This window comes from Salvelinus alpinus, chromosome 13, assembly GCF_045679555.1.
Source record: "Salvelinus alpinus chromosome 13, SLU_Salpinus.1, whole genome shotgun sequence".
NCBI lineage: Eukaryota > Metazoa > Chordata > Actinopteri > Salmoniformes > Salmonidae > Salvelinus > Salvelinus alpinus.
The window spans coordinates 11,924,775-11,942,505 of record NC_092098.1 but is presented as its reverse complement, the minus strand read 5'-3'; the positions used below and the strand labels follow the sequence as shown (position 1 = coordinate 11,942,505).

Below are 17,731 nucleotides of genomic sequence, written 5' to 3'. Positions count from 1 at the left end.
CTTTGACTGACAATACAGAGCTGGGGAAAGTAGCCTCTGTAGTTGGTGTTTTGTATAAAAGCTCTTCTACTTCACACGGTGCACAAAATGGTTGCCAGCCAAGAACCGCAGGACACCGTTTCCTGAAGGTCTGCGATGTCATACCCATGGATGTTTTGTCTGGTTTCAAAGAGTAATGGGGGGAGGGTTGTGTTTAAAATATATGTACTGTTCCCTTCCAAGCTTTTTTTTCTTTCATTTCTGCATCTCACCATAGCCATTGGTCTGCTGGAGTTCATGACACTGGATGCCACTAAATTGAACTAGAGTAGAAATATGGGAGATTTGATCATATTTTAGTCCTATGATTACACAACCAGCCCATTCTCAGAAGTGGCACTCTCACACATGATGTTAGTCACACACAAAGCCCAATAAGTGCAATGTACAAGTGAAATTAATCCTGTTATGCAAAATCTTTCTCAAAGGCAAAGTCAGCAAAAAAAGAAACGTCCCTTTTTCAGGACCCTGTCTTTCAAAGAATTCGTAAAATTCCAAATAACTTCACAAATCTTCATTGTAAAGGGTTTAAACACTGTTTCCCATGCTTGTTCAATGAACCATAAACAATTAATGAACATGCACCTGTGGAACGGTTGTTAAGACACTAACAGCTTACAGACAGACGGTAGTCAATTAACGTCACAGTTATGAAAACATAGGACTCTAAAGAGGCCTTTCTACTGACTGAAAAACACCAAAAGAAATATGCCCAGGGTCCCTGCTCATCTGCTTGAATGTGCCTTAGGCATGCTGCAAGGAGGCATGAGGACTGCAGATGTGGCCAGGGTAATAAATTGCCATGTCTGTACTGTGAGACGCCTAAGACAGGCGAGGGAGACAGGACGGACAGCTGATTGTCCTTGCAGTGGTAGACCACGTGTAACAACACCTGCACAGGATTGGTACATGCGAACATCACACCTGCGGGACAGGTACAGGATGGCAACAACAACTGCCCAAGTTACACCAGGAACGCACAATCCCTCCATCAGGGCTCAGACTGTCCGCAATAGGCTGAGAGAGGCTGGACTGAGGGCTTGTATGCCTGTTGTAAGGCAGGTCCTAACCAGACATCACCGGCAACAACGTTGCCTATGGGTACAAACCCACCGCTGGACCAGACAGGACTGGCGGTTTTGTCTCACCAGGGGTGATGGTCGGATTCGCGTTACACCGAGGGGTGATGGTCAGATTTGTGTTTATCATCGACGGAATGATTGTTACACCGAGGCCTGTACTTTGGAGCACGATCGATTTGGAGGTGGAGGGTCAGTCATGGTCTGGGGTGGTGTGTCAGGATCATCGGACTGAGCTTGTTGTCATTGCAGGCAATCTCAACTCTGTGCGTTACATGACCCTCCAGCATGACAATGCCACCAGCCATACTGCTCGTTCTGTGCGTGATTTCCTGCAAGACAGGAATGTCAGTGTTCTGCCATGGCCAGCGAAGAACCCGGATCTCAATCCCATTGAGCACGTCTGGGACCTATTGGATCGGAGGGTGAGGGCTAGGGCCATTCCCCCCAGAAATGTCCGGGAACTTGCAGGTGCCTTGGTGGAAGAGTGGGGTAGCATCTCACAGCAAGAACTGACAAATCTGGCGCAGTCCATGAGGAGGAGATGCACTGCAGTACTTAATGCAGCTGGTGGCCACACCAGATACTATTACTTTTGATTTTGACCCCTTTTGACCCCTCACGGGCACATTATTCCATTTCTGTTAGTCACATGTCCATGAAACTTGTTCAGTTTATGTCTCAGTTGTTGAAATCTTGTTATGTTCATACAAATATTTACACGTTAAATTTGCTGAAAATAAACACAGTTGACAGTGAGAGGACGTTTCTTTTTATGCCGAGTTTATTTCTATATTGATCTGTGTCTGTGGTTATGCATCCTTCTGCTTCTATTTTCTTCCTTTCCAAACTGGGAAAACCCTTCAAGCATGTTCCACTTTTGCTAATCAGCATGGCTTTGCATACTTTGTTTGTTAAAGTTAATGTACTTTCTAAATGTACGAAAAGTATTTCCCTACAAACCTTGCATCTCATGATTAACCTGTAATTGACCACTAGAGGGTCTTCCTCACAAGCCCTCAGGAGTGTCTAAACTCCACCGACCCATTAACAGACTACGTTAGTGATGCACTAGAGCTTTGGTATCATTTTTTGCCAGTAGTTTTGTAAGTAGTGCTCGAGTCAAAAACGTGTCCCTGAACATTGTGTACTACGCCATCCATTTTGTATGATATGTTACGTCCTGCATAGAATATGTTACAACTTCCAATTCGTACAATATTTTAAATGTATAAGCGCTTAAGATCCTGGATTGCATCTTTAACTATCCATTATTTTTTTTAAATCAATTTTTATTGTAGAATATTTTTTTTTAGACGGCAACTAATCAAGTTGTTCTTATAACTATCCCAATACCAATATGTGTTTACACATATGGAAAATGATTCTTGCATGTTTGTCAATACAATAGTTGCTCAGCAACAGTATCTGATAACTCCCCCTTTAAAACAAGCACCTACAGCCCTGATGGTATGTGAAAGAGGAACAGTGCTCCATCTCTTGACATTTACACAGGATAAGACCGCAGACACTAAGACCGAGAGGGAGATAGACAGGAGGAAGTGACTGAGATATTTCACAAGCTGCAAAGACCACCAAACAGTGGTAGAGACTGAGGGCACCTGGTGTTTGACTCTGAAGAACATTTTGTTTGCGACTACAACTAGGTAAGGGAACAACAATGTCCTCCCAGGGCAGAGACTATAGAGACACTGATAGAGATACTCTATGAAAATGGAGACAGACAGGGTGATGTTGAGGCACAGAACAGAACTAGAATTGCCCACACTGAATAGTGGCTTACTGGGGTAACGTTTTATTATTCCTATGATAATCTAACAGTCCAATTGGTCTTGTCCTAAAAGGAGGGGCAGATATAAAAGCTTGGATAGGGGGTATTGGGGTTATTGAACAGATGAATATGAAAGGGCTCATTAATTTACAGGAAGTAATATGATCTTGGTCTTATTATAATGTGTTGGTGGAGTACAATATTACAATATATTTTAATGTGGGGAATGGCCAAGACTAGGGTCAGCCTAATATTTGACCTGTAGTTTGATTCAGGGCATTACCATGTTCCCCAGATTTGTCTGTTTATAAATAACCGTACACTATCAGAGTTCAGCATTTTACTTTCCCCCAAAAGTATGAATTTTTGCTTTAATTGAAAAATGTGTTAATGTGTGTTACTATCTTAAATGTGGCATAACCCGATGGTTGTATTACCACTTTGCAGTACAGCGTCTTCAAACGAGAGTTTATTGTTAAAGCCATGATGTAGCATCACTTATCACAATTAATACCAATAATAAAAGATGAGTGATATATTTTCCCTCTGTAAGTATGGCTGCGTGGGATCTGTCTGTGACAGTGGAGGAGCTTGGCCCAGAGGCCACACCCTTCAAAGTTAGCGTGACCTCAGACCTGCACATTGGTGGTGTCGTACTCAGAATTGTGGAGAAGACACGTGAGTTCCCTACCAACGTACACTTCAACGTCCATCTTGGGACTATATTTAAGATACAGTATATTTTTAGATTGTATATGAGTATCTATTTTGTAATTTCTCAGGGTTGTTGATATCTTAATCGTGGGGTGTAGTAAGTTATTATAGACACGTACTCCACAATATCTGTAAATCAGAACATGAATATTGATTTCAAAACAAGATTCAAAGTATCTATGAGACACACCATAGATGTGTTAATATAAATCACCGGCAGACTCCTCTGTCCACCCCAGAGATAAAGAAGGACTGGTCAGACCATGCCCTGTGGTGGGAGCAGAAGCAGCAGTGGCTGCTCCAACTATCCTGGACCCTTGAGAAGTATGAGATCCATGCCGATGCTCGCCTGAGCCTCACCCCCCAGCACAAGCCCCTGAGACTGGGCCTACCCAACGGCACCACTCTGAGGCTTCAGGCCTGCTTCTCTCGTCCAGTCTTCCAAACTGTTATGGGGGTCTGTCGTCTGCTGAGTAAGTACATGTATGAGAAGTTCCTACCTAAATAAAAGTAAGAAGTTATTGTTGCAGATATTATTGTAATTGGAACACATAAAAGCGGCGCATTATCTACAGTAACAAACATAACACAACATCAGGTACAATAACTAAATTCCCCTGTTACACTTGGGCGCATCAATTAAGATTACATGGGTACTATCCTATGGAAGCGCTGGTGGAAATTAAGGACAGAAACAACACAATAGAATAAGACATGGGGGGGGGGGGGGTGCAGGGGCTACATTAAGTTCTCAGCAGAGAGGGTACTCTCAAAGTAGTCGAGGAATGGCTGCCAGACCTTATAAAACTAACTTTTGAGTGGAGCCACGGGTGAAATATTTTAGCTTTGAGATGGCCCATAACATTACATAACCCAGTGAGCTTGTGATGGCTGGGTATCGGACTTCCAATTAAAAACAATAAGGCATAAAAATTGTGGTAAAATCAATGATGTATATAAACCCTGGATTGCTGATGCTATGTATTGGCCAATTAGTTACATATAAAACATACTGGTAAACGTTTTTATACACTGAACACAAATATAAAGGCAACGTGTAACAATTTAAAAGACTTTACTGAGTTACAGTTCATATAAGGAAATCAGTCCATTAAAATAAATTCAATAGGCACTAATCTACTGTGTGGATTTCACATTTCTGGGAATACAGATATGCATCAAATAGTCACAGATACCTTTAAAAAAAAATGGCTTCAATGGCTTTGTGAAGTTGCTGGATATTGGTGGGAACAGGAACACGCTGTCATATACATCTATCCAGAGCATTCCAAACATGATCAATGGATAACATGTCTGAGTAAGCAGGCCATGAAAAAACTGGGCCATTTTCATCTTCCAGGAATTGTGCACAGATTCTCATGACATGGGGCTGTGCATTATCAAGCTGAAACGTGAGGTGATGGCGAACAGATGAATGACACGACAATGGGCCTCAGGATCTCGTCAAGGTATCTCTGTGCATTCAAATTGCCATTGATAAAATGTAATTGTGTTTGTCTGTAGCTTATGCCTGCCCATATCATAACCCCACCGCCACCATGGGGCACTCTGTTTACAATGTTGACACCAGCATACCGCACACCCACATGACACCATCTGTCCGGTACAGTTGAAACTGGGATTCATACTTGAAGAGCACACTTCTCCACCATGCCAGTGGTCATCGTAGGTGAACATTTGTCCACTGAAGTTGGTTACATTGCCGAACTTCGGTCAGGTCAAGACCCTGGGTAGGATGACGAGCACGCAGATGAGCTTCCCTGAGACGGTTTATGACAGTTTGTGCAGAAATTCTTTGGTTGTGCAAACCCACAGTTTCATCAGCTGTCCGGGTGATTGGTCTCAGACCATCCCACAGGTGAAGAAGCCGCATGTGGAGGTGCTGGGCTGGCGTGGTTACACGTGGTCTGCGGTTGTGAGGCCGGTTGGACATACTGCCAAATTTGCTGTTTAATCAGCTTCTTGATATGCCACTCCTGTCAGATGAATGGCTTGTCTTGGCAAAGGAAAAATACTCACTAACCGGGATGTAAACGAATTTGTTCACAAAATCCAAGCAAAATAAGGTTTTTGAGCATATGGAACATTTCTGGTATCTTTTATTTCAGCACATTAAACATGGGACTAACACTTTACATGTTGCGTTTATATTTTTAGCTCACATAATATAATTTGTATGTTTTTTCATGTATTATTTGTTTGTTTAATATAATGTAAAATTATGCATTAAGGTGTCTAATAGAATAAAAGTGGCAAAAACAAATAGACATTAATAAATGCATTTCCATAGCTTGATGGGGGAGTGCCAAGATGGAGGCGCGGTGGCTTCAAAACAGCGCTGTCTGTCAGAAATCTAGTGTATATATAAAACATTGGGTAAAATAGACACAATAAAAATGAACATTCTTCCACATGTTTTTTTATTTTATTTAACCAGGTAGGCCAGTTGAGAACAAGTTCTCATTTACAGCTGCAACCTGGCCAAGATAAAGCAAAGCAGTGCAATTAAAAACAACAACACAGAGTTACACATCAACAAACGTACAGTCAATAAAACAATAGAAAAATCTATGTACAGTGTGTGCAAATGTAGAAGAGTAGGGAGGTAAGGCAACAAATAGACCATAGAGGCAAAATAATTACAATTTAGTATTAACACTGGAGTGATAGATGTGCAGATGATGATGTGCAAGTAGAGATTCTGGGGTGCAAAAGAGCAAGAGGATAAATAGCAATATTGGGATGAGGTAGTTGGATGGGCTATTTACAGATTGGCTGTGTACAGGTGCAGTGATCGGTAAGCTGCTCTGACAGCTGATGCTTAAAGTTAGAGAGGGAGATATAAGACTCCAGCTTCAGTGATTTTTGCAATTCGTTCCAGTCATTGGCAGCAGAAAACTGTAAGGAAAGGCGGCCAAAGTAAGTGTTGGCTTTGGGGATGACCAGTGAAATATACCTGCTGGAGCGCGTGCTACAGGTTGGTGTTGCTATGGTGACCAGTGAGCTGCGGGGCTTTACCTAGCAAAGACTTATAGATGACCTGGAGCCAGTGGGTTTGTCGACGAATATGTAGTGAGGGCCAGCCAACGAGACCATACAGGTCGCAGTGGTGGGTAGTATATGGTGCTTTGGTGACAAAACGGATGTCACTGTTATAGACTACATCCAGTGTTGGAGGCTATTTTGTAAATGACATCACCGAAGTCAAGGATCGGTAGGATAGTCAGTTTTACGAGGGTATGTTTGGCAGCATGAGTGAAGGAGGCTTTGCTGTGAAATAGGAAGCTGATTCTAGATGTAATTTTGGATTGGAGATGCTTAATGTGAGTCTGGAAGGAGAGTTTACAGTCTTACCAGATACCTAGGTATTTGTAGTTGTCCACATATTCTAAGTCAGAACCGTCCAGAGTAGTGTTGCTAGTCGGGCGGGCGTGTGCGGGCAGCAATCGGTTGAAGAGCATGTATTTAGTTTTACTAGCATTTAAAAGCAGTTGGAGGCCACGGAAGGAGTGTTGTATGGCATTGAAGCTTTGTTAACAGTGTCCAAAGAAGGGCCAGATATATACAGAATGGTGTCGTCTGCGTAGAGTTGGATCAGAGAATCACCAACAGCAAGAGCAACATCATTGATATATACAGAGAAAAGAGTCAGCCTGAGAATTGAACCCTGTGGCACCCCATAGAGACTGCAAGAGGTCCAGACAACAGACCCTCTGATTTGACACACTGAACTCTATCTGAGATGTAGTTGGTGAACCAGGCGAGGCAGTCATTTGAAAAGCCAAGGCTATTGAGTCTGTGATTGAGTCTGTGATAGAATACGGTGATTGACAGAGTCGAAAGCCTTGGCCAGGTCGCTGAAGACGGCTGCACAGTACTGTCTTTTATCGATGGCGGTTATGATATCATTTAGGACCTTGAGCGTGGCTGAGGTGCACCAATGACCATCTCGGAAACCAGATTGCATAGTGGAGAATGTACGGTGGGATTCGAAATGGTCGGTGATCTGTTTGTTAACTTGGCTTTCGAAGATTTTATAAAGGCAGGGCAGGATGAATATACGTCTATAACAGTTTGGGTCTAGAGTGTCTCCCCTTTGAAGAGGGGGATGACCGCGGCAGCTTTCCAATCTTTGGGGATCTCAGACGATACGAGAAGTTGAACAGGCTAGTAATAACGGTTGCAACAATTTCGGTGGATAATTTTAGAACGAGAGGGTTCAGATTGTCTAACCCAGCTATAACATACCTCCTCAGTGTAATCCCTCTCTCCTTTTCGGGAGAATGGTTCAAGAAGTTCATTACTTTTTTCAGGAAGTTTCTCTGGAGAGAGAAACAAACCCCCTTGAGTCAGCCATTCAAAATGATCAATGGACAGAAATAGAGGTGGCCTGGGCCTTCCTGATATTCAGAAAAACAATTTGGTATTTAATGCAAGGTACCCTCTTAAATGGGCTTATAACAACGATCCCACTCCTTGGGAGGTCATAAAACAAGAGGTCTTTGACATTAACATATGTTCGTTGTCTCTTCGGGCCCTGTGGTACAATCCAAAATACTGGGAAGGGATAAAGAATCCCATTTTAAAATGTTCCTGTGAGATTGCTTCCAATTTGCATACAACTTTGAGCTTTGTTGGAAGCATTCATCCCAAGCCCCTCTTTGGTAAAATGGGGGTGTGTTGAATAATGGAAAACCTTGTGGTAAATAGAGAATGGGAAGCTAAATGTATTTCCATGGTCTCTGATTTGTTTGATGACAACAATATGGGATCATTTGAACAGATCAGAAATGAATAAAATTTTCCCAATAAAGACTTCCTACTCTACTTACAAATAAGGTCACATTTTTCTAAACATGTGGGAGAGAAGATCTCCAAAGTCTACTGAATTAGAAAACTGAAATGTTTAAGTACAATAGACACTTAGCCAGTCAACTTTATAAACTCCTTACTAACTCCAGATCTTGTGTATGCCACGTGTAGAATTGTGCTGGGGCAATGATTTAGGTGTCCACCTTTCTTCTGAAACATGGGAACGTATCTGGAATTAATTTTTTTGAAAAATTGTATCCATTTCAAATGTCTGTATAGAGAGTATATCTGACCAGTAGGAAATTGAAACTCATGCGACCTTCTGTGTCTGACAAATGTTGGCACTGTAGTGGGGGCAATGGACAATTTATACACATGGTCTGGAAATGCCCTAAATTAATTCGATATTGGTCCTAAGAATTGAAATAAGTTTTAGTCATTACCGGTATACAGGTATACAGTGCATTTGGAAAGTATTCAGATCCCTTGACTTTTTCCACATTTTGTTACGTTTACAGTTGTATCCCCTTGATGATTACAAAACGAAAACAGGTTTTCAGACATTTTTGCCAATATATAAAAAAACAAAACAGAAATACCTCATTTACATAAGTATTCAGACCCTTTACTCAGTACTTTGTTGAAGCACCTTTGGCAGCGATTACAGCCTCGAGTCTTATAGGGTATGACGCTACAAGCTTGGCACAACGGTATTTGGGGAGTTACTCCCATTCTTCTCTGCAGACTATGGAATAAGGATGTAACGTAAAAAAAATGTGGAAAAAGTCAAGGGGTCTGAATATTTTCCAAAATGCACTGTATCTGGATACAATCTGGCATGTATACTCCTGCTAAAGTGTAGGCAATGAAATACTTTAAACTGTAGTAACACATGTCTAATGCAGATAGAGGATGAGTGTATCCTGTCAATTGCAGAATGCCAGGTGATATCAGAAATCTCACCTCCAATGAGTGCTTTACATGGTCAAGAGTGGGGCATATCATATTCTGAATAATGTCTTACACCATAGAAAGACTGTATGTCCCTTTACATACGGATCCAGGTTCAAACATTCATCAAGCCAGCTGGTGGGTGGGAGAGATGGGAAAGAGGGGAAATCTTTTTTGTAAAGTTGCGATTCTGCAGGTACCTGGAGAAGTGCGTCTGGGCTATACCGTGCTCTCTAACTAGAGGTTCATTGTTGCAGGTGTTAATCAGTATCCCCTCACACTGCTTGTTCTCAGACATGCGTCACCCAGAGGAGCTGTCGTTGTTACGGCCAGTGGAGGAGAAGAAAAAGAAGAAAGACACAGAGGAGGAAGTAGTAGTATATGATCTAACAAGCCTTCGGATCTCATCAGGCAGGTCCAGTGGAATTGGTGGTACACTTCAAATTTCAAAATGGATGGGCAACATTAAGTACAATAGCTTTCACTGTACAGTACATACCAAATATCATGTGACATATCCTAACTGCATGTGTAATAACGACAGGTCCAGCTCACACCCTGTCCAATGGCATGCCTGTGCACTTTGCTGACTCACCCCAGACTGAGGCTGTGTATAAGATGTTGTCTGTCAGCCTACCTGCTCCTGAGACTATCACCAAGACGCCCCGTCCCACCAGCCTTGTGGACAAGGCCCAAGTTCACAGCAGGTGAGTGTCTGTGTGTTCACAACACACATAGATATGTTTAGATATGCGTATGTTACTCTGTGTATTGTTAGTGAAAAATAACGGCGTGTAATTCAATGAATTACATGTGTTTTATTGTGGACTTTAGATGGCTGGATTCGTCTCGTTCTCTGCTCCAACAGGGAGTGCAGGAGCATGACAGACTGCTGCTACGCTTCAAATACTACTGCTTCCATGACCTGCAGCCCAAGGTAGGCCTGCAACATGCTCTCTGAGGGGCTATCCATTATTTCCTTCTTCTACCTCATGGTGGCCATGAATTGTGCTATGTGTAATCGGTCACTTTATCTACCTTGTCTCCGTCTCCAGTATGATGCAGTCCGTCTGACCCAGATGTATGAGCAGGCTCGCTGGGCCATCTTGTTAGAGGATGTTGGCTGCACAGAGGAAGAGATGATGCTCTTTGCTGCCCTTCAGGTAAACAAACAAGAACTGTCCCCAAAGGTTATTCTCTGTCTATGACACATTGCTTCCCTTCTCTTTCACACTGTTATACGTTTGTGTGTGCGCTATCCTCAGCACCACATTGGTAAGGTGTCTCTGTCAGAGCCCCGGCTGATGACATCATGTCCTGCCATGGATGACCTTGACTCCGCCCTTCAGTGTTTGGAGGTGAAGATGGATGCAGAGGAGTGCAGTGCTGAAGACATGCTGGTTAGTCCCTCTGATTCTCCACCATACTGTAGCAGTCTGTAATGTGAAGATGGATGCAGAGGAGTGCAGTGCTGAAGACATGCTGGTTAGTCCCTCTGATTCTCCACCATACTGTAGCAGTCTGTAATGTGAAGATGGATGCAGAGGAGTGCAGTGCTGAAGACATGCTGGTTAGTCCCTCTGATTCTCCACCATACTGTAGCAGTCTGTAATGTGAAGATGGATGCAGAGGAGTGCAGTGCTGAAGACATGCTGGTTAGTCCCTCTGATTCTCCACCATACTGTAGCAGTCTGTAATGGTGATCAGGGCTGATTTGTAAGGAAGCAAAAAAAGTGACATGGAAAAAGTTGAATTGCAACCGCACATGACACAAAATAGACACAGGGCTTTATCTCTTCACAGGAAACAATGAGGGTAGCACCAGAGCTGCATGACTACTTGAACATCTTCAGGTAAGATGGGTTGACAACATACATCACTACTGGCTGGCTGAACGCCCTCTGACTCACATCCATCTTTCTGCCGGTGACCACCTTTTCCTGCCATGGATTTTAGATTGGATATCGATCACACAAGATATATGAGACTCTGATAGTCTGGATGAGTGTTTATAGACACACACACCCACAAGCAAACACACACTAACCGCAGCTACGGTTTTATTGACACGCTCACTCACACAGACATACAACTGCGTACCCTTTCCAATGTTGCTGAAAACCCTTAGCATTCTAGTTTGCTTCATCTCACTCTCTACTAGACCAAAGAGACTGACACTAAAGGGCTATAAGCAGTTCTGGTTCACGTTCAACAACACATCCATCTCCTACTACAAGAGTAAAGAGGAGAGCCTCAAGGAGCCCATTCAGCAGATGAATCTCAAAGGTCAAATGTACTGACGTTCACTGTGGTGAAAATGCCCACCCACATGCACATACTCTACATTCAGCCCACATTTTCACATAGAACCACAACCACACAAGTTGACACGAAGATGTGTAGTACATAGAGCATCAGAAAGGACATTCTAGATATAATGACGTTTCTTCACTGGTGACTTTAACAAGCCAAATGAGTCCAAACTGGTCCCATAAGGAAGTGCTGTGCTCCCCAGGCTGCGAGGTGGTCCCAGACATTAGTGTGGCTGGTCAGAAGTTCTGCATCAGACTGCTGATTCCTGGGCCTCAGGGCATGAATGAGGTCTACCTACGCTGTGAGAATGTAAGGAACTCAACTCTCAGCTCACTCTGTTCGAAGCACTCTTCCTATAAGTAAAAAGCTATTCGAATTTGACCACTGGTTTGTGTACATGTATATAACATGTCCCAAGGAATAGACCCAACTGCTATAAGAACAGTTTCCTCTTCAGTGTCACCCTGACCCTACATATAAATGTACTATATCCCACTATGCTATGCTATGGTTTCTTTCCATCTTTCCATATGTCCATTCCTCCCCCTTCCACTAGGAGCTGCAGTACAGCAGGTGGATGGCAGCTTGCCGTTTAGCCTCCAAGGGGAAGAGTCTAGCAGACAGCTCCTTCTCTAATGAGGTGCAGAATATCCAGTCCTTCCTGGACATGCAGCGAACCACCCCCGGGGTCAATGCTGCTCAGACTGATGACATCATCAACACACACGGCCTTGTATCCCCACGCTACCACAAAAAGTACAAGTCCAAACAGGTAAGAGTCATGTGATCTGGGCGGAACTCGAATGTATGGTAAGAGAAGCAAACAATAAGATTCAGTCTCCAGTGATTCTAACCATTCCTCTGCTCTGTCAGCTAACTCCCCGCATCCTGGAAGCCTATCAGAATGTGGCCCAGCTCCCTCTAACAGATGCTCTCCTCAGGTTTCTTCAGATCTGGCAGGCTCTACCTGAGTTCGGGGTGTGTTATTTTGTGGTGAGGTGAGTACATGTCTTTTTGTCAAATAGTCAAATCAAATTGTATTTGTCACATGCGCAGAATACAACAGACCTTACAGTGAAATGCTTACTTACAAGCCTTTAACCAACAATGCTTTAAGAAGTTAAGAAAAAAATAAGTGTTTTGTAAAAAATAGATAAGTAGAAAATAGAAAATAAAAGTAACAAATAATTAAACAGCAGCAGTAAAATAACAAGCGAGGCTATATACAGGGGGTACCAGTACAGAGTCAATGTGCAGGGGCACCGGTTAGGCGAGGTAATTGAGGTAATATGTACATGTAGGTAGAGTTAAAGTGACTATGCATAGATTATAAACAGAGAGTAGCAGCAGTGTAAAAGAGGGGTCTGGGTAGCCCTTTGATTAGCTGTTCAGGAGTCTTATGGCTTGGGGGTAGAAGCTGTTAAGAAGCCTTTTGGACCTCGACTTGGCGCTCCGGTACCGCTTGCTGTGCGGTAGCAGAGAGAACAGTCTATGACTAGGGTGGCTGGAGTCTTTGACAATTTCTAGGGCTTGATATGATACTGCCTGATTTAGAGGTCCTGGATGGCAGGAGGCTTGGCTCCAGTGATGTACTGGGCCGTACGCACTACTCTCTGTAGTGCCTTGCGGTCGGAGGCCGAGCAGTTGCCATACCAGGCAGTGATGCAACCAGTCAGGATGCTCTCGATGGTGCAGCTGTAGAACCTTTTGAGGATCTGAGGACCCATGCCAAATCTTTTCAGTCTCCTGAGGGGGAATAGTTTACAGATATCTGCCTCGTCAACATAGCACTAAATCTGATCTCACTTGAAATTACCCAAATCCGACACATTTCCTGTATAAACACAGGTTTAAGGGATGCCGTAAAGATGAGGTCCTCGGCGTCACCAACAACCGTCTCATCCGCATTGACCTCGGCACCGGAGATGTGGTGAAGACGTGGAGATACAACATCATGAAGCAGTGGAATGTCAACTGGGATATCCAGCAGGTACACGTCTCACTTTTTACCTAATTATGTTTCTTCATGTATCTGTTACTTGGTCTGTATTATATCAAATATGTAATAATAATAATATTTCATTTGTAAAGTGAATTTCCCAGGCTCAATGCGCATAAGGTATAAAACAAAACACACAAAAATGAATGTGCAGGTAGAACATTCCAGAGCTGAGAGGCCACGTGAAGGCCCTGTCACCCATGCTGCACAGATTTGTGGACTGGTGTGACCAGGGCCTGGTTTCCCGATAGCGATGGAACTTAGGCTTACGAGTATTTTAACGATGCAGCTTTCCTCTAACGGCCAAAGATGTAACACGTGTTACCCAAAACACCATGCAGAGAGGACGGTCAGTCGATACGTGCGTCATTAAGGCATGTGTCGATACTGATAGGATCGAAAGAAAAGCAGTGCTTGTGCGCTAAGCAGTGAAGAGCTTAGCGCACAAACATCGTCTGTCCTCGGTTGCAACACTCACTACCGAGTTCCAAACTGTTTCTGGAAGCAACGTCAGCACAAGAACTGTTCGTCGGAAACTTCATGAAATGGTGTTCCATGGCTGAGCAGCCGCACACAAGCCTAAGATCACCATGCGCAATGCCAAGCATCGCCTGGAGTGGTGTAAAGCTCGCCGCCATTGGTCTCTGGAGCAGTGGAAACATGTTCACTGGAGTGATGAATCACGCTTCACCATCTGGCAGTCCGACGGACAAATCTGGGTTTGGCGGATGCCAGGAGAACGCTACCTGCCCAAATGAATAGTGCCAACTGTAAAGTTTAGTGGAGGAGGAATAATGGTCTGGGGCTGTTTTTCATGATTCGGGCTAGGCCCCTTAGTTCCAGTGAAGAGACACAATAACACTACAGCATATAATGACATTCTAGATGATTCTGTGCTTCCAACTTTGTGGCAACAGTTTCACGAAGGCCCTTTCCTGTTTCAGCATGACAATACTCCCCTGCACAAAGCGAGGTCCATACAGAAATGGTTTGTCGAGATCAGTGTGGAAGAACTTCACTGGCCTGCACAGAGCCATGACCTCAACCCATCGAACACCTTTGGGTTGAATTGGAACGTCAACTGCGAGCCAGGCCTAATCGGCCAACATCAGTGCCCGATCTCACTAATGCTCCCCACAGCAATGTTCCAACATCTAGTGGAAGACCTTCCCAGAAGAGTGAAGGCTGTAATAGCAGCAAATGGGGGACCAACTCCATATTTTAATGCCCATGATTTTGGAATGAGATTTTCAATGAGCAGGTGTCCACATACTTTTCGTAATGTAGAGTATTTTTGTGTGTCATCTGCATAAATATTAAAGTTTCATCCAAATCTTCGGATTAGTATACCAAGTGCTAGCATGTATATAGAGAACAAGAGTGGCCCCCAGAACTGAGCCCTGTGGAACCCCTTGAGTGACTGTGGCAGGGTTGGATTTATAATTACCAAGAGTTACACATTCTTGTCTGTCAGTCTCTGTGCCAGAGAATCCAAGCAAGTTCTTAAGTCTGCTGATGAGAATCTCATGATTCGGTGTGTCAAATGCTGCTGTCATGCCCATAAGTAAAAGGATGCTAGTGTCTCCATCATCAGCTGCCATCAACAAGCTATTTGTTACTTTTACCAGGGCTGTCTTTGTTCTCTGCCATGCACAGAAGCCGGACTGGAAGGGTTCATGCAGATTGTTGGTTGAAAGGTAGTTATGTAGCTGTATTGAGACCACACGTTCAAGGACCTTTGATAGAAATGGCAAGTTGGAAATTGGTATGTAATTGCTTAGGGTGTTGGGGTCCAGTCCAGGTTTTTTCAATGTTAGTATAATGGAGGCAGTTTTCTGAGAAGAATGAGGCTGGATTTTATGATTGCTGTTAGAATAGGGACCAAGGGGCAGATAGTTTAACTCATATTTTGGACAATTTCAGAGACAGATGTTGGGGTTGTCAATTAGAATGTGTTTAAACTGCAGCTGTGAGGCTCAGTATGAAGAAGAGGGGCAGGTCCTAAGCAAGGTGTAGTTTGTACAGTGCAGTAGATGTCCTTGATTTTGTATTGGGGAAATTAAAGAAAACTGTTGCATTGCTCAATGGAGGGGGTAAAGGATCTGGGGTTTTAACTAATTTCTTTACAACAAAAAAATCGGGGCTTAACTAGCGTTAGCACAATGACTGGAAATCTATGTTAACTGCTAGCATGGTAGTAGATACCATATACTTCTAGTAATTGTGCTAACGCTAGTTAGCATTGGCTCGGAAAACTACCTCTAACTTCCTTCATACTGGATGCAGAGATAAACATTTTATCCATGAGTTTATATGACTCTGGTGATGTAGAGAAAGGGCTTCATTGCCAAAATCCTCTATTCTTTATTCCAGGTGGCCATCGAGTTCAATGGCAATGTGAACATTGCCTTCAGCTGTGTGACTGCTACCTGCAAGATTGTGCACGAGTACATTGGGGGCTACATCTTTATGGCCACACGCACCAGAGAACAGACAGAGGTGTTGAACCAGGAGCTCTTTTACAAGCTGACTGGTGGCCATGAAGCCCTCTAAATATCCATGAGATGAACATCTGGATCTCTCTTTATGGTTTCATGATACTGTCATAGACAGCTAGCTGGTCTGACTAGCATGGTCTAGCTGGTTATGTTTGTTGTCCAGCATAGTCTAGCTGGTCTGACCAGCTTGGTCTAGCTGGTCATGCTTGTTGTCCAGCATAGTCTAGCTGGTCTGACCAGCATGGTCTAGCTGGTTATGCTTGTTGTCCAGCATGGTCTGGCCAGCATGGTCTAGCTGGTTATGCTTGTTGTCCAGCATGGTCTAGCTGGTCTGACCAGGATGGTCTAGCTGGTTATGCTTGTTGTCCAGCATAGTCTAGCTGGTCTGACAAGCATGGTCTAGCTGGTTATGCTTGTTGTCCAGCATGGTCTAGCTGGTCTGACCAGCATGGTCTAGCTGGTTATGCTTGTTGTCCAGCATAGTCTAGCTGGTCTGACCAGCATGGTCTAGCTGGTTATGCTTGTTGTCCAGCATAGTCTAGCTGGTCTGACCAGCATGGTCTAGCTGGTCTGACTAGCATGGTCTAGCTGGTTATGCTTGTTGTCCAGCATAGTCTAGCTGGTCTGACCAGCATGGTCTAGCTGGTTATGCTTGTTGTCCAGCATGGTCTAGCTGGTTATGCTTGTTATCCAGCATGGTCTAGCTGGTCTGACCAGCATGGTCTAGCTGGTTATGCTTGTTGTCCAGCATGGTCTAGCTGGTCTGACCAGCATGGTCTAGCTGGTTATGCTTGTTGTCCAGCATGGTCTAGCTGGTCTGACCAGCATGGTCTAGCTGGTTATGCTTGTTGTCCAGCATAGTCTAGCTGGTCTGACCAGCATGGTCTAGCTGGTTATGCTTGTTGTCCAGCATGGTCTAGCTGGTCTGACCAGCATGGTCTAGCTTGTTATCCTGGTTTACCAGCATAGTCTAGCTGATTACCCATATGGAAAATAATCATGAAAATCAAATAAGAATATTGTATGGCAGAAGAAGAGTATTTGTACCAATATCTAATAAGTTATCTAGGATCTGGTAAGATTTTGTATGTTTTTCCTTATATGTCAGTGATGTACTTGTATATGTGTTATATGCCTTATATGACATACACTATTGAATACATGATTGTGGTGAATTTCCAACATAGATATGGTATGATATATTTGAGTAAAATATATTAATTATGACTCATCTATGAATATTATAAGGTGTATGCTCTACAAAATAAATGCTTTCCTTATGGGTTTCACATTGTTTTTCTTACAAGTCAACATATAAGAAAGACTGAAAATTACTATAAGAAAAATACAATATTTGTATATACATTTTCCAGTATGAGTTTCCATAGTTAAAGCTGGGCAGCACCTCCTATCCAGGGTTTTAACCAAGCCCAGCTTAGCTTTGATATTTGTCACTGACTACTACCAATGTGCTATTGTGAGAATGATAGTTGAGAGATCACCACTATCTAAG

General features: G+C 43.3%; 1 protein-coding gene across 1 annotated transcript; it reads left to right on the top strand.

Annotated features, from left to right (window-relative positions):
• The first annotated feature begins 119 nt into the window (after positions 1-119).
• On the top strand, positions 120-17,504 carry LOC139537078 (fermitin family homolog 3-like). The gene is made up of 14 exons (XM_071337957.1): positions 120-3,588; positions 3,864-4,097; positions 9,703-9,819; positions 9,953-10,115; positions 10,243-10,345; positions 10,464-10,571; positions 10,674-10,808; positions 11,212-11,261; positions 11,570-11,694; positions 11,924-12,030; positions 12,278-12,493; positions 12,595-12,719; positions 13,570-13,711; positions 16,094-17,504. The coding sequence occupies exons 1-14, from the start codon at positions 3,465-3,467 to the stop codon at positions 16,271-16,273; spliced, it is 1,929 nt and encodes a 642-aa protein (XP_071194058.1). The 5' UTR covers positions 120-3,464; the 3' UTR covers positions 16,274-17,504.
• Positions 17,505-17,731: the final 227 nt, after the last annotated feature.